At 44.5% G+C, this 17,923-nt stretch overlaps 1 protein-coding gene and 1 long non-coding RNA gene across 4 annotated transcripts in view; both read right to left on the bottom strand.

The window, feature by feature from the left end:
- Window positions 1-734: 734 nt before the first annotated feature.
- LOC143925041 (uncharacterized) lies at window positions 735-8,588 on the bottom strand. Its single transcript, XR_013261928.1, has 2 exons — window positions 7,361-8,588; window positions 735-1,239 (listed from the first exon to the last, which is right to left on the bottom strand). It is a non-coding gene; the product is annotated as an uncharacterized LOC143925041 (long non-coding RNA).
- A 1,968-nt stretch (window positions 8,589-10,556) lies between these two features.
- The window catches only part of LOC143925040 (uncharacterized), a 48,495-nt gene continuing 41,128 nt past the window's right edge, over window positions 10,557-17,923 (bottom strand). For all 3 annotated transcript variants that reach the window (XM_077449621.1, XM_077449619.1, XM_077449620.1), the window contains one exon: window positions 10,557-16,658. In XM_077449621.1, coding sequence (XP_077305747.1) covers window positions 16,183-16,658 — 476 coding nt within the window. In that variant the 3' untranslated portion in view covers window positions 10,557-16,182. The remainder of the gene's footprint in view (window positions 16,659-17,923) is intronic.

The following is a 17,923-nucleotide window of genomic DNA, read 5'->3' as shown; positions in this document are numbered from 1 at the left end:
TTTTTGTAGTCCAAATCAGGAGACCAGTCAAGGGTGGCAATGCTGCTCCTCCATAGATAGAGCACAGTGAGTGATCATTGTCACCTTATGATAGAAATTGTGTTATTGGCCGAATCACAGGGTGAAAATAAAGCAAAAAAAAAAAAAAAGAGACCTAACTCAGTCATCACATCTAAGGTGGGCTGCGATATTTAACATTTTTGTTATCGGGTTTAGGTACACTTTAAGATTCTCCCATATTGATACTTTCCATGTAAATTAAGTTAAAAGTATAAAAATGTCACAAGGACAATAAGTTGCAGGATTAGTACAGCCGTGTCAGATCAAGTTTTTCATGTTAGTTTTAGCACGCCAGTGTTTGGGTTTTTCTAAAAACAGGAAATGGTTTTTCAAAATCCACCTTCAATATTCTTAGTTTCATTGTCGTGTAAATCGACTGACAGAGCTGCTCCAGTGAAGCCAAAAATTGTGAAGTTTAACCATTTTTCTACCGGAGAAAACTTTTATTCATTTAATTTGTATTACTGTAGAAATAATTTTTTTTTTTTCCAATTAAAAAAAAGTCCAGTTTATTCTTTGTTTCCAGGGCAATTGTTTTACATTTTTCACACACGTTAAAACCAGCATTGTTCCTAGCAATTACTTTAAACCCCCAAAACAATCCTATTATTTCTCAAAGAATTGGGAAGAAAGAAGGGATTATTACGGCGGCAAAAAACATGTGTACACCATGATTTGTAAAACATTATATAATTATTTTTATTACATCACAATTTAATTACAAACAACAAAAAATAAAAAAAACAAAATGAATGTGGGGAACAGGATCCAGATAATAAAGGCCCCAGTGTGGTAGTAGGCCTTTAATAGGATATTCAAGTCGGGTCTTCCGTACATGTTTCGCCAAAGTATTGGCTTCCTCAGGGGAATAAGAAAGGAAACATACATATATATGTACATATATATAATTTACATGACCTGATATACATCATTGTGGAGCAACTCTTATTATTTCTAATAGTTGTATTATTTTTTAAAGGCAGAGACCCTAAATAATAAAATGGGAACAGTTGCAATGTTTTTGCACAATATTTGCGCAACTGTTTATCAAACACATCCTTTCAGATAAAATACAGGAAAATTATTTTATTTCAAACAAACACAATATAATATCCAATTTTTGGTAAAATATAAAAAAATGGGATTGCGTTGAGTAAATACTGTAGATACCAAACGTGCCTGTCAGGAATCCGCCCGTTCTGCACGATCGGGTGTCCGTTCGGGCACGCGCGTTCGTGCCGCGGGTCGTCGTGGGCACGCGCGTCTCCAAGCGCGAGCGGGTGCACGTCGTTCGGATGTGCGCGCGGCATACGCACGCACGTGTGCGCGTTAGCGCTAGTTGGCGCCAGTGGCCCTTTTTAAAGGAGCAGCTGCAGTCGTTCTGTGCTGTTCGTCTGCAGCTTGTGCCTGAAGAAACCTGTTGATCCGTCTGCTACCAATCTGATACCTGACCCGGCTCTGTCTGACTCTGTTGACCTCTCCTGCTCCGACCCCGGCTTGTTTGACCTCTCTTGGACTGTCTACCTGTTGCCGAACCTCTGCTTGTACCTGACACCTCTGCTAGTTCCTGCTTGCTCCTGCATCTGTACCTTGCATCCTGAAGAGCCTGCCATCCTGTTTCTACGGTCTGCAGCCTTCTCCTAGCTGCCTTCCTGCCACTGCGAGTTCCTGCTCCAGAGGATCCTCTCCTATCCAGTGCCTGCTGCTGCACCTGGCTGGACTCTCCTACCCCGCTGTGCTCCGGTCTCCCTGTTCCCATTCCAGTGAGACCAGAACCAGAGTCGTAAGAGTGGTCCCCTTCCACTAAGGCAGACTCACCACCTGAAGACCTTAACAGTACGAACAGCCTAAAATGTCTGAGTCTGCGGAAGGGGCCTCCGCCATGAAGGAGATCTGCTCGCATCTTGCGGCCCTGACTCAAGCAGTGAAGTCCCTTCAGGATGGTTACTCCAGGCTGGAGGAACGTGTGCAACACCTATCTACCTCCGGTCCTCCAATCACCGCTCCTCAGCCTCCTCCTGTTCAGCCTGCCATTCAACCAGCTGTGATGACGCTTCCACCTGAACCTAGGGTTCCCATTCCAGAGAGGTTTTCCGGGGACCGCTCCAAGTTCCGGGCCTTCCGTAACGCCTGCCAACTATACTTTGCCCTACAGCCTAGGACTTTTTCTCTGGAGGCTACTAAAGTGGGATTCGTTATCTCTCTTCTGCAAGGGGAGCCCCAGTCCTGGGCCCATCACCTCCTGGAAAATGACAGTCCTCTCACCCAGACCCTTGCTACCTTTCTCGAGGGAATGGCCCAGCTCTACGAGGATCCTCAGCGGTCCGCTACCGCGGAATCTGCATTAACTGCGCTCCAGCAGGGTCGGAGGTCGGCAGAAGACTATGTATCAGACTTTAGACGCTGGAGCGCAGATACCCAGTGGAACGAGTCGGCCCTAAGACATCAATTCCGCTTGGGCCTGTCAGAGGGCCTTAAAGATGAGTTGGCCCGTGTTGGAACCCCGGATTCCTTGGAGGACTTAATCGCTTCGGCCATTCGGATTGATAGGAGGCTCCGTGAGCGTAGGGCGGAACGCTCCACCCAATCCCAAAGACCAGCTTGGATGTCCGCCAGGACCCCTTCTTCAGCACCCTTCTTCATTCCATCCTCTCAAGGGAGACCTGCCAGTGCCGCCCAAGCATCTGAAGAACCCATGCAGCTCGGGTTACTCCGGCCTACCCTGTCACCTGAAGAGCGAGCCCGCCGCCGGCAGATGGACTTGTGCCTATACTGCGGCGGCCCCGGACATTACGTGGTCAACTGCCCTGTTAAGACACGTAAGTGCCTTTCTTCTGTGTCTCACAACCCTGTAACTCTGCCTTCCAACTCGTTCCATGTCGCTCTTCTGCTCTCATTCCAGCTGCAGGGAAGAATGATTCACGTCAGCGCTATCCTTGACTCAGGGGCCTGCGGCTGTTTCATCGACGCTGCATTTACCAGTCTTCACTCCATCCCCCTTCGGAAGAAACCCCATGAACTTTCCATCTTCCTGGCTGATGGTTCACAAATTAAGTCTGGCCGAGTTACCCAGGAGACTCTTCCGCTACCCACTACCACTTCCTGCCAACATGCCGAACTGCTAACCTTGGACGTTATCTCATCACCACTTTTCCCTGTGATCTTGGGTATTCCGTGGCTTCAGGCGCATAACCCCTCCATCGACTGGTCTTCCGGGGAAGTGAGTTTCCTCTCCTCTTACTGCCAGGACCACTGTCTGCCCGGAGCTTCGGTACAGCCCAGAACGCTCCTCTGTCTGGATCCAGACCAGGACTTGTGTCAGTTAGTTCCAGAGTCCTACCAAGAGTTTCTGGATGTTTTCCGTAAACGGGGGGCTGATTCTCTTCCCCCACATCGCCCCTACGATTGTCCCATCGAGCTCCTTCCTGGGGCAGAGATCCCATTCGGGCGTGTCTTCCCCTTGTCCGAGAAAGAGCAGGAAGCCCTAAAGGTCTACATCACCGAAAACCTTAAGAAGGGGTTCATCCGCCATTCCACATCTCCTGCCGGTGCCGGAATATTCTTTGTTACAAAGAAGGATCAGACCCTTCGGCCCTGTGTGGACTACCGGGAGTTAAATCGGATCACGATTAAGAACCGTTATCCCTTACCACTGATTCCGGAGCTTTTTCAAAAATTAAGGTCAGCCACTATCTTTACTAAGTTGGATTTGAGGGGAGCTTACAATCTGGTCAGAATACGAGCAGGCGACGAGTGGAAAACTGCGTTTCGGACTCGTTTTGGGCATTACGAGTACTTAGTAATGCCCTTCGGACTTTGCAATGCCCCGGCCACTTTCCAGCACCTGATTAATGATGTTTTCCGAGACTTTCTGGACATCTTCGTCATTGTTTACCTGGACGATATTTTAATCTTTTCCGGGTCTCTAGAACAGCATCGTGGGCACGTCAGCAGAGTGCTGCTCCGGCTCCGGCAACTCGGACTTTACGCTAAGGCCGAGAAATGTAAATTTGAGCAGCAGAGTATCCAATTTCTCGGCCTAGAAATCTCTCCAGCAGGCATCAAGATGGACCCGCAAAAGGTTTCTGCTGTTCTCGAATGGCCAGCTCCCACTGACAAGAAGGGAATCCAGCGCTTTGTGGGTTTCGCTAATTTTTATAGGAGATTCATAAAGGGGTTCTCGGCCATTATCGCTCCCATCACTCAGCTCACCAAACAAAACATACGTTTTCATTGGGGACCCGAAGCGCAGGCCGCCTTCCAGAGACTCAAGAATCTGTTCACCTCTGCCCCCGTTCTCAGGCACCCGGATCCATCAAGACCCTTTATCTTGGAGGTAGATGCTTCCGAGGTAGCAGTAGGGGCGGTGGTCTCCCAACGTCAAGGTAAAGAAGACCTGATGCACCCCGTGGGGTTCTTCTCTCGCAAACTTTCTCCGGCAGAGAGAAATTATGATGTGGGGGACCGAGAGCTACTCGCCATCAAGTCTGCGTTGGAGGAGTGTAGATATCTACTGGAGGGGGCGGTACACCCCGTACTTATCTACACAGACCATAAGAACCTCGAGTACCTCCGTACCGCCAAACGTCTGAAACCTCGGCAGGCCCGTTGGGCCCTCTTCTTCTCCCGGTTCAGCTTTCATATTACCTACCGCCCCGGGTCAAGAAACATAAAGCCAGATGCGCTTTCCCGCATGTTCGACAGCTCCAAGGACATCGCACCCCCTGATACCATCCTCCCTGCCAACACCTTCTTGCTTGTCCAGCTGGACCTCCTGTCCCTGTTAAAGAGAGCTTCCCTCGTGTCCTCCAGTCCTCCAGGAGTTACGCTTATTTCCAGAGAAGGTCTGCTTTGGAAGGACAACTTAATCTTTGTTCCGGAAGACGTCCGAATAAAGGTCTTGGGCCTCCTCCACGATCATCCTCTCGCCGGGCACTTCGGTGTCCGCAAGACTCTAGAGCTGGTACAGCGCTCCTTCTGGTGGCCAGGCATGAGGGAGTACTGTAAGAAATATGTGAATTCCTGCCCTGTGTGTAGCCGGAATAAGGTCCCCAGAAACCGGGCCTGGGGTCTGCTTAAACCACTTCCTGTACCCGACCGCCCCTGGCGGATGATTACGATGGACTTCATTGTGGAACTTCCCCCTTCTGAGAACTGTACAGCCATCTTTGTGATCTGTGACCGTTTGTCTAAGATGGCCCATTTCCTACCCTTGAAGGGAACACCCACCGCATCGGAGACGGCTCACATCTTCATCAAGGAGATAGTCAGGCTTCACGGGGTACCTTCCAATATTGTTTCTGATAGAGGGGTGCAATTCACCTCTCGTTTCTGGAGAGCCTTATGTGAGGCCCTGAAAATAGAATTGGCCTTGTCCTCCGCCTACCACCCGCAGACCAACGGACAAACGGAACGCACCAACCAAACCCTTGAACAATACATTAGGTGCTTTTCATCCTTTGTTCAGGACGATTGGGTTTCCCTCTTACCTTTGGCGGAGTTCGCCTATAACAATGCCAGCCATGCTACCACCGGCCAATCCCCGTTTTTTGCTAATTTTGGTTTTAACCTGTCCTTTCTTCCTGATATTCTTTCAGAATCCCACGTTCCAGCGGTACAGGACACCGTATCTTTTCTGCAGCGGAACAACCAAATCCTCCAAGAGACCATAACCAAGGCTCAGGCGGATAGCAAGAGAAACTTCGATCGGGGAAGAAGGGGAGAACTGATCCTTCAAGTCGGGGACCAGGTATGGCTTTCCACTTCTAACTTGAAATTAGCTTGCCCCTCTAAGAAGTTGGCACCCAAATTTCTGGGTCCATTTCCAGTTAAAAGGAGGATCAATGAAGTTTCCTATGAACTGTCTTTGCCTGTTTCCATGAAAATTCACCCGGTCTTCCATGTAGCTCTGCTTAAGCCTGCTGTACCTGATCCTTTTCCCGGTAGAGGAACAGGTCCTCCTGATCCTGTGTTGATCGATGGCAATGAGGAATATGAAGTGGAGGCCATTCTGGATTTTAGAAGACGTCATGGACAAGGTCAGTTTTTAATTAAATGGAAGGGTTATGGTCCAGAGAATAATTCCTGGGAACCTGCTGCCAACTTACATGCAGATAGATTAATTAAGGCCTTTTTTACTGCACACCCTGAGAAGAGAGTCGTTAGGGGCACCCGGAGGTTGCCCCTTGTGGGGGGGCAATGTCAGGAATCCGCCCGTTCTGCACGATCGGGTGTCCGTTCGCGCACGCGCGTTCGTGCCGCGGGTCGTGGTGGGCACGCGCGTCTCCAAGTACGAGCGGGTGCACGTCGTTCGGATGTGCGCGCGGCATACGCACGCACGTGTGCGCGTTAGCGCTAGTTGGCGCCAGTGGCCCTTTTTAAAGGAGCAGCTGCAGTCGTTCTGTGCTGTTCGTCTGCAGCTTGTGCCTGAAGAAACCTGTTGATCCGTCTGCTACCAATCTGATACCTGACCCAGCTCCGTCTGACTCTGTTGACCTCTCCTGCTCCGACCCCGGCTTGTTTGACCTCTCTTGGACTGTCTACCTGTTGCCGAACCTCTGCTTGTACCTGACACCTCTGCTAGTTCCTGCTTGCTCCTGCATCTGTACCTTGCATCCTGAAGAGCCTGCCATCCTGTTTCTACGGTCTGCAGCCTTCTCCTAGCTGCCTTCCTGCCACTGCGAGTTCCTGCTCCAGAGGATCCTCTCCTATCCAGTGCCTGCTGCTGCACCTGGCTGGACTCTCCTACCCCGCTGTGCTCTGGTCTCCCTGTTCCCATTCCAGTGAGACCAGAACCAGAGTCGTAAGAGTGGTCCCCTTCCACTAATGCCCCGTACACACGAGAGGGATTAAGTCTGACAGACCTCCAAAGGAGTTCCGCCGGAGTTCCGCCGGAGTTCCGACGGAGTTCTGGCGGACTTTTCGACCGAACGGACTTGACCACACACCATCACACCAAACTCCGACGGAGTCGAACGTGATGACGTACGACTGGATTCGACGTAGGAAGTTCCTAGACAGTAGCCAATAGCTGCCCTAGCGTCGGTTTTAGTCCGTCGGAGTAGCACACACACGAGCGGATTTTTCAAAGGGGACCGGGTCCGGCGGAGTTCCGTCGGGAAAATTTAAAGCATGCTTCATTTCTAAAGTCCGTCAGACTTTAGCTTCGCTAAAGTCCGTTGCAGCCCACACACGATCGGATAGTCCGCCGGACTCAGTCCGTCGGAGTTTGGATGTCGAAAAGTCCGCTCGTGTGTACGGGGCATAAGTCAGACTCACCACCTGAAGACCTTAACAGTGCCAAGCCTTTACATTGCAAAAAACAATGGTATCTAAAATACCTTTAGGGTTCAATTTCAGACACTATGCATTTTCTGCGTTTTTACATTCTCACATTTCACATGCCATCTGCAGGCGAGAGAGAGCATCAGCTATTATGTTTACCCTACTTTGAATGTATTTAGCCTTTAGCCAGATGTTCCATTTTAAACATAGAAAAACTAAAGGCCGCAATAAAGACACCACCTGCGAAGACTTGGAGGAAAGACAATTTACAGCAAAGCAAACAGTGTTCTGTCACCAGAACAGGAGTAGGGACATGGGGGGGGGGGGGGGGGCTTCTCTCACTTCTTGTTGTGGCTATGGGACAGGAAGTAAAGGTAAATCTCCTCAGTGGCACGTAGATGCCATAAAAACTGACAGGGGTTATAACCTTCCCTTTCTCTATCCAGAATGAAAAAAAAAAATTTGGCTTAAGGTGTTACTAAACCCAGGAGCCTGCATTCACTATATCTGGTCTCCCACAGTACGCAAAACATGGAAATCCAATTATTTTAGAAAATATAAACTGCTAAATACCTTTTCTCATCAGCAGTATGTAGCAGTTTTGTGACTTCTATCAGTGTCTGGTTAACCAGTTCCTGACCGGCGCACACAGATGTACATCGACAGAATGGCATGGACAGGCAAATGGGCGTACAGGTACGTCCCTTTAAATTTGCCACCATGCGATCACGTGCGTACGCCGGTCAGGACCTCCGTGAGTCCGATCGCAGGTCCCGCGGACGTGATCGTCTCACGGGGAGGAAGAACGGGAAGAAGCTAAAGTAAAAAAGCATCTCCCCGTTCTGCCTAGCAACAGTGTCACTGATCTCTGCTCCCTGTGATTGGAGCAGAGATCGGTGATGTGTAAAACACAGCCACGCCCCCCAAAGTTAGAAACACGCCCTAGGACACAGTTAACCCCTACACTGCCACCTCCTACTTAACCCCTTCACTGCCAGTGTCATTTACACAGGAATCAGTGCATTTGTATAGCACTGATTGTTGTATAAATGACAATGGTCCCAAAAATGTGTCAAAAATGTCCGATGTGTCCGCCATAATGTCGCAGTCACAACAAAAATCGCTGATCACCTCCATTACCAATAAAAAAAAATTATTAATAAAATTGCCATAAAACTATCCCCCATTTTTAAACACTATAACTTTTGCGTAAACCAATCGATAATTGCTTATTGAGTTTATTTTTTTTTTTAAACAAAAATATGTAGAAGAATACATATCAGCCTAAACTGAGGAATTTTTTATATATATATATATATATATATTTTTTTTTTTTTTTTTTTTTTTGGGGGGAATATTTATTATAGCAAAAAATAAAAAATAATGCGTTTTTTTCAAAATTGTCACTCTTTTTTGCTTATAGCGCAACAAATAAAAACCGTAGGGGTGATCAAATACCAACAAAAGAAAGCTCTATTTGTGGGAAAAAAAGGACGTCAATTTTGTTTAGGAGCCACGTCGCATGACCGCGAAATTGTCAGTTAAAGCAACGCAGTGCCGAATCGCAGAAAGTGGTCTGGTCTTTGGCCAGCAAGGGCTGAAAGTGGTTAAAGCTTGTAGGAGAAGTTTTTATTCTCCTCTGACTGTCCTATAAGGCTGCAGAACCCCTGACCCTCTGTCTGGACTATGCTGATTGGCCCTATGCTGATCACATGCACCCTCCAAAAAAAAAACAAAAAAAACTCTCTGGCAATACACACCAAACTGAGCATGTGCAGAGTGACTCCAAAGAGTGACTGTATATGCTTTACTGCATATACAGGCTGATTTTACTATTGCGAGTTTAGTAACACTTTAAGTTCTAATTTAATTAGTTTGTTCATTCTGATATTTTAAAGGAACACTTAAATGAGAACAACACAAAGGCGGCCTCCTTTTCAAAATGGTGGCTTTCTGGTTAGCTCTGCCCTAAACTGTTTTGGAGTCACTGACCCGGTACAAACATGCAGATTAGAAAATTCTGAAAGAGAAATTTCCTTTTAAAGTGTATCTAAACCCTAGAACAATATTTTATTGCAGCTTACCAGTCCTTAGATGTGGTGGCTGCATTAGATTTCGTTTATCAGTACAGAAAAATATCTGTTGATCCTACTAGAATTCTATTGTACTTGTAACTTTCCGCACACTGAATTGATATTTGAAAAAAACAGCGATCTTCTTCTTCGTGATTTGGACTACAAGACACTTCCCCATGTAATTGAGATAAGGAGAGGGGATATTTTTGTAGTCCAAATCAGGAGACCAGTCAAGGGTGGCAATGCTGCTCCTCCATAGATAGAGCACAGTGAGTGATCATTGTCATTATCAACAAATAAAAAAAATAAAAAAAGACCTAACTCAGTCATCACATCTAAGGCCGCGTACACACGCGCGGACTGTTGGCCCAACTTTGTCCGTCCAACAGTTTGAGCGAACAGTCCACTCAAACTTAGCATGGACGGACATGGCCACACACGACGAACGAACAGTTTGCTGAAACCGTGCGCGATGACGTGAACGGCACGTACGACGGGACGCAAAATACGACGTCCTATACACTGCATTATAACTTTCGGCTTGAAAATCCTTTCTGAGCATGCGCGGAACTTAGTTTGACGAACAAGCCTACACACGGGCGGACTGTTCGTTGAAACAAGGTTTCAGCGGACAGTTTTTCGGAATTTCCGTAAAACCTTGTCCGTCCAACTGTCCGCTGAAACTGTCCGCTGAAAGCCCACACACGAGCGGACTGTCCGCCCAAACACTGTTCAGCGGACAAGGTTGGGCCAACAGTCCGCGCGTGTGTACGCGGCCTCAGGTGGGCTGCGATATTTAATATTTTTTTATCGGGTTTAGGTACACTTTATGTTTCTCCCATATTGATACTTTCCATGTAAATTAAGTTAAAAATATCAAAACTTCACAAGGACAATAAGTTGCAGGATTAGGTCAGCCGTGTCAGATCAAGTTTTTCATGTTAGTTTTAGCACGCCAGTGTTTGGGTTTTTGTAAAAGCAGGAAATGGTTTTTCAAAAGCCACCTTCAATATTCTTAGTTTCATTGTCGTGTAAATCGACTGACAGAGCTGCTTCAGTGAAGCCAAAAATTGTGAAGTTTAACCATTTTTCTACCGGAGAAAACTTTCATTTAATTAGTATTACTGTAGAAAGAAATTTTTTTCCAATGAAAAAAAAGTCCAGTTTATTCTTTGTTTCCAGGGCAATTTTTTTTACATTTTTCACACACATTTTAAAACCAGCGTTGTTCCTAGAAATTACTTTAAAATCCAAAAACAATCTTATTATTTCTAATAATTGTATTATTTTTTAAAGGCAGAGACCCTAAAGAATAAAATGGGAGCAGTTACAATGTTTTTGCTGCACAATATTTGCGCAACTGTTTATCAAACACATCCTTTCAGAAAAAATACATTAAAATGATTTTAATTTAAAAAAAACACAATATAATATCCAATTTTTGGTAAAATATAAAAAATGTGATTGCGTTGAGTAAATACTGTAGATACCAAACGTGCCAAGCCTTTACATTGCAAAAAACGATGGTACCTAAAAAACCTTTAAGTTCCAATTTTCAGACACTACGCATTTACTGCACGTTTTTTATGTTCTCACATTTCACAATTTCAATTTTTTTTTTCAAACTTTTTACATTTTTCCAAAGCTTGCATTTCCTTTGAGGTCACTTCTGTCTTCTTTGGGCTTTTATGTGCACTTCACTGTGTTACAGTGCCTTTTCGTGTATTTACAGACATTTGCATGCTTTTCTTTGCATTTGAAGTGCAGAAAAATGCAGCGTGTACTTTTTTTCATTGCACCCCACTGCACTGTAGTAGTGTGAACTATGCCCATAGGATAACCTTGATCTATGCAGTTGGAGTGCAGTCAAAAATGCATTCCATTCCATCTGGGCCCTTACAGGTCATCAGTTTAAAGTTAATTTATCAGTATATGATATATTTAGCAGACTTTTAATGTACCCACACCAAGCAACCTATCCATAACACATGACTTTATCAATAACACAATAAAATATATTTTAAAAGTTTCCATAGTGTACATCAGTCACATCCTTGATATAATCCCAGACTTGTTTAGAACCTCCCTCCACTAGTACCTTTTACCTCTCATAATATTCTTAAATACACTTATATGATTCTACCAGGGTAAGGGAATGAAGGCTCGCTCTGGATGACAGAACTGGCCTGAGATATTGTTTTCAATGTTGGTGGACACAGTTATCGGCATGAAGAAGGAGCCAATTAACGCTCCGAACCGTGCCCCGCCCCTTTGACGTCACTGCCGGGCACCTGCGTTCCACGCTGGCCCTGGGTGCCTTCTACTGACATCACATCCGGGGTCCTGTATTCCATGCTGGTCCTGGCAGCACGGTCATCCTTCCTGGTCCTTTCTCCTGCGGTTCCCCTCTGCTGGTCAGTTGGGACTTACTCCATCAAGCTACATACTGCACTACCTCTGGAACCACCTGTCGCTGGACTCGCTGTCACATCTATATGATGAGCCTTGCTTTATTTTAATGCCATTAAGTGCATTTTTATCCATTGGCAATTAAAGTGGTTGTAAACCCACGAAAATAAAAAACCTGCAAGACAAAGGCATAATGAGCTAGTATGCATACTATGCATAGCATACTAGATCATTATGAAATACTTAGATCAAAGCCCCCTCAGTGCTCCTGGCACACTGCTCTGCCCGGCAACAGCTCCCAGAGTTATTTCCAGGTATCAAAGGCTCTGTCGCTGTGATTGGCCAGAGCTGCGATGATGTCACTGCGTGCAGGAGCCGCCGCTAACGGCACATCAGCTGAAGCAATGGCATGAACAAGCTGTTGCTTCAGTGCACATGTGCTGATGATGTCAGCACATGCTGATACACTGAGTATCCACGGTAGCTACAGGTAAGCCTTATTATATGCTTACCTGTAGTGAAAAGTGGTCTGTAAGGGTTTACAACCACTTTAAAGTTTTTGGTTTGCTGCACTTAGAGGCACCTTCTGTTTGCTTCTTATGATTCTATGACTCATTTAATTATTCAGTAGAATATACAAAAATGGCATTTGAGTAGACGTTCTACTCAACGCATTTCGCTTAAAGGGATTGTAAACCCTCACATTTTTTCACCTTAATGCATTGCACGCACCACTTTTCAGTTTTTTATTTGCTAAAAAAGTTTAAAATATCCAATAGATTTCGTTCCAACTTCACAATTGTGTCCCACTTGTTGGTGATTCTTCACAAAAAATTAAAATTTTATATCTTTATGTTTGAAGCCTAAAATGTGGCAAAAGGTTGAAAAGTTCAAGGGGGGCGAATACTTTCGCAAGGCACTGTATATATATATATATATATATATATATATATATATATATATATATATATATATATATATACAGTATATATATATATAAAAAACACCCGCTTTTTACCACTACTATTCCTTTATTATGGCTTTTGAAACTTACAAATGTAGCAATTTAGAAATTGGATGAAAGGTTTAGCACTGTGAAAAACTTTTTGAAAGATACAGTGCCTTGAAATAGTATTCATACCCCTTGAAATTTTCCACATTTTATCAAATGTTAACCAAAAAAGTAAATGTATTTTATTCGGATTTTATGTGATAGACCAACACAAAGTGGCACATAATTGTGAAGTGGAAGAAAAACAATAAACATTTTTTTACAAATAAATATATGAAAAGTGTGGCGTGCATTTGTATTCAGCCCCCTTTATTCTGACACCCCCAACTAAAATCTAGTGGAACCATTTGCCTTCATAAGTCACCCAAATAGTAGGTAGAGTCCACCTGTGTATAATTTTAATCTCAGTATAAATGCAGCTGTTCTGTGAAGCCCTCAGAGGTTTGTTAGAGAACCTTAGTGAACAAACAGCATCATGAATGCCAAGGAACACACCAGACAGGTCAGGGATAATGGTGTAGAGAAGTTTAAAGCAGGGTTAGGTTATAAAAAATATCCCAAGCTTTGAACATCTCACAGAGCACTGTTCAATCCATCACCCGAAAATGGAAAGAGTACGGCACAGCTGCAAACCTACCAAGACATGGCCGTCCACCTAAACTGACAGGCCAGAAGGAGGGCATTCATCAGAGATGCAGCCAAGAAGCTCATGGTAACTCTGGAGGAGCTGCGGAGATCCACAGCTCAGGTGGGAGTATCTATCCACAGGACAACTATTAGTCATGTACTCCACAAATCTGGCCTTTATGGAAGAGTGGCAAGAAGAAAGACATTGGTGAAAGAAAACCATAAGAAGTTCAGTTTGCAGTTGGTGAGAAGCCATGTGGGGGACACAGCAAACATGTGGAAGGAGGTGATCTGGTCAGATGAGACCAAAATTGAACTTTTTGGCCTAAAAGCAAAACGCTATGTGTAGCGAAAACTCACACTGTACATCACCCTGAACACACCATGTTTCACGGTGGTGGCAGCATCATGTGGTGGGGATGCTTTTCTTCAGCAGGGACAGGAAAGCTGGTCAGAGTTGATGGGAAGATGGATGGAGCCAAATACAGGGCAATCTTAGAAGAAAACCTGTTGCATTCTGCAAAAGACTTGAGACTGGGGCGGAGGTTCACCTTCCAGCAGGACAACGACCCTAAACATACAGCCAGAGCTACAATGGAATGGTTTAGACCAAAGCTTATTTGTGTGTTAGAATGGTCCAGTCAAAGTCCAGATACAAATGAAGAAATCAATCAGTTATATCAATCCTATAAACAGCAGCTGAACACTAAGGGTCAAAATGATCAAATTCCATACATGAATATAATAAAAGCAGAACAACGCAATAAACAAAGTTGATACACTAAAATTATTAAAAAATATTAAAAGTTCATGACGTAGATAAGTTGCAGAACACACAAGCACCAAAACAAGAGTGTCCAATAAGTGCTTCTATATAAGATCATAAGGTGATTCTGTGTCAACCTCCACCAATGAAAATGTTAGCAGGTCACCTCTTCGCGTGGACCCCTGAATTAACAGACCGATCACAAGCGCTTTTTCTCTCTCAAAGGGGTAGAAGATGCTGTATCAAAGATGCAAGAACCCCGGGGAGGAAGCATTCACTGATCTGGATTGGCAAATAAGGATAGCCCGCTCAGTGCTCTGAACACAGGACTCAGATTCACAGGATACATGCAACAAAAACAGGACTATATAGTGCTCTCTACATGTACAATCAATGTATTACTAAGAGAAGGTTCCACTTACAAGCATAACACTGAGACCAAGTGCTTAGTGAACAGGCATTATACATACATAAACCACCAAGATCAACGACGGACGCGGGTGATGGCATGAAATTCACGTAGTTCCTTCCATAAGCGTCATATAAAGTGGAGGATGGTAACCACGGATTCCGAGACACCTATCACATGATTTATCGCCAAGGTAACTCTGCAATCTCCCGGAACCAGCCAGGAATTGTCCATAGGTATCAGCCCTTTATAATAAAAATGAAGTCCGTAGCAACAAAGCCTGACATGACTTATAAAGTGCAAAATGCACATTTATATTTGCACATATACATCTTTATAACATCTAAGATATAAAAAGAGTTATTCCTATATCTCCAAACTACAAATACATCTTCAATAAGGGAATAAGGAATAAGGAAGTGAAGCCTTACGGCTTCACAACCTGGTTCCCTACTGCACATTTGCAAGTCACGCTGTGCGTTCCCACTGGTCCCTGCTGTCTTCTGGGACCTGTGTGTCTCCCAGAAGACAGCGAGGGGGACGGAGGGGCCAGACATGGCGTAGATCGCAGCAGAATCCGGCGCGATCTATCGTCGTAAGTGGGAGCAAATACCTGTATTAGACAGGTATCTGCTCCCCCCTGAAAGTTGCCAAATGTGACACCGGAGGGGGGGAGGAACCGGAAAAGCAGAAGTTCCATTTTTGGGTGGAACTCTACTTTAACGATCAGAAATAAAACAATTAACATCAAAATCAACATTCAAGCCCGTTGGCACTAAAACTTTAGTCTCATGTATACAATAAGATTCCCTGCGGTTTAGTTGACAAATAAAATGACCTCCCCTCCAGTCAAAGTCCAGAACTAAATCCAATTAAGAATCTGTGGCAAGACTTGAAAATTGCTGTTCAGAGATGCTCTCCATCCAATCTGACGGCGCTTGAGCTTTTTTGCCAAAAAGAATGGACAAAGATTTCACTCTCTAGATGTGCAAAGCTGGTAGAGACATCCCCAAAAAGACTTGCAGCTGTAATTGCAGAGAAAGGCGGTTCTACAAAGTACTGATTTCAGAGGGGGGCTGAATATTAATGCCCCCCCAAACTTTTCACATATTTATTTGTAAAAGAAAATTTTGAAAACCATTTATCATTTTTCTTCCACTTCAATTATGTGCCACTTTGTGTTGATCTATCACATAAAATCCCAATAAAATACATTTACATTTTTGGTTGTAAATGTGTAAATTTTCAAGGGGTGTGAATTTTTTTTCAAGGCACTGTAAATAATGCATTTTATATACAACTTTAAAGATCAGACCAAAATGAGGGACAAATGAGGAGAAAAGAGGGACAGAGCAACTTTGTTCCAAATCGGGGACAGTCCCTCGAAATCAGGGATGATTGGGAGCTATGCATATAGAGTTCTAGGTCCTAATGAAGGGTGGTGCAGCCTAACCCCATGCTGGATTACTGATCCTTGGATTAAAATGACGTGCCCCTTTGATTCACCCCTTGATTCCTAGATAGCGAGCTTGGAACTGGCTTACATGATGCTGCAGGATTTTCTATGCTTTTGCTTTATCAGTTTTATTATTTCTCTCTCTCTGGCCTGATTCTGTTTCCTCAGTTCTTCAGTTTCTTCATTCTTTCGGTCAAGTTCTTCTTTCAATCTTTGATATGCAGCCTCATGTTGTACCTCCACTCTCTCAAACTGTGTAACTTTGTTTTCAAGTTCTATCATCATTTTGCTCTCAATAACATACATTGCATTCTTTAGATACTCTTGGTGAAGATCTTTAATCCGATTTTCTGATATCTGTCTATCTGCCACTTGCAGGCATGTGTCCAGGAGCACCAGAATTCTGCTCTTTGTCTCTGGGTTCCTCTCATAGGTTTCCATTGTGTAATTCTCTATCTGAAAGATGTGTTTTGCTCCAAGTTCTTTAAATTTTCTGTGATGGATTTCTGATTCAGTACCGTGATCTTGAACCTTGGTCAAAATAATAATTGGATAGATGCCTAGAAGATAAAAAATAAGTAAGTTAATGACCTCCATCAGCCTAATATTGCAGCATTTACATTAAAGAGACCCTGACACCATCTAAAAAAATGTGTGTAACAATGCTGAAAAATCAAGTACCGTATTTATCGGTGTATAACACGCGCCAGCGTATAACACGCACCCCAAGTTTAGGAGGGAGGTTTAAGGAAAAAAACATTTAAATGCCCATCAATGCAGCCTCATCAGTGTCCATCTGCAGCCTTGTCCATCATTGCAGAATGATCAGTGTCCATCGCCTCCAGCCTTGTCCAGTATGATTGCAACCTTGTCAGTGTCATTGCAGCCTTGCCCAGTCTGATTGCAGCCTTTCCTAGTCTGATTGCAGCCTTGTCAGTGTCATTGCAGCCTTGCCCAGTCTGATTGCAGCCTTTCCCAGTCTGATTGCAGCCTTGTCAGTGTCATTGCAGCCTTGCCCAGTCTGATTGCAGCCTTGTCAGTGTCATTGCAGCCTTGCCCAGTCTGATTGTAGCCTTGCCCAGTCTGATTGCAGCCTTGTCAGTGTCATTGCAGCCTTGCCCAGTCTGATTGCAGCCTTGCCCAGTCTGATTGCAGCCTTGTCAGTGTCATTGCAGCCTTGCCCAGAGTCATTGCAGTCTTGCCCAGTCTGATTGCAGTCTTGCTCAGTGTCATTGCAGCCTTGCTCATTTTTAAAATGAGTGCAGCTGAGATACACAGAGACCCGGTTGTCCTGTGTACTCGGCTAGGCTCGGCTCCTCTCGCAGTCCCGCCCAGTCCCGCCCCTTGGCCCGGGTCCTATGATGGACATAACAAAGGTCCAATGGTGGGACTGGGCATGACTGCGAGAGGAGCCAAGCCTAGCCGAGTACGCTCCTCTCACCTCACAGTCAGCGGGGAATCGGTGGGGATCGGCGTATAACACACACCCATGATTTTTTCCTGATTTTAAAGGGAAAAAAGTACATGTTATATGCTGATAAATACGGTATTTTAATTGCTTACTTGCAGTGTTTTTTTCTTTTTGTAAACTTTCAGCTTTCAGTGTTGTCACACTTTAAATGACAATTGTGCAGTCATGCAACTCTGTACCCATATAAAAATTTTATCATTTTTTGAGACAGATAGAGCTTACATTTGGTGGCAATCTTTGGTTTAATCACCACTGGATTTTTTATTTTTTTTTGCTAAACAAATGCAAAAATTCTAAACATTTTGAAAAAAAAACTATTTTGCAAATAAGTAATTTTTCTTCTTCACTGATGTG

This window comes from Lithobates pipiens, unplaced genomic scaffold (assembly GCF_037356315.1).
Source record: "Lithobates pipiens isolate NorthernLeopardFrog02 unplaced genomic scaffold, aLitPip1_a1.2 Scaffold_22, whole genome shotgun sequence".
NCBI lineage: Eukaryota > Metazoa > Chordata > Amphibia > Anura > Ranidae > Lithobates > Lithobates pipiens.
This window is presented reverse-complemented; position numbering and strand designations above follow the sequence as displayed.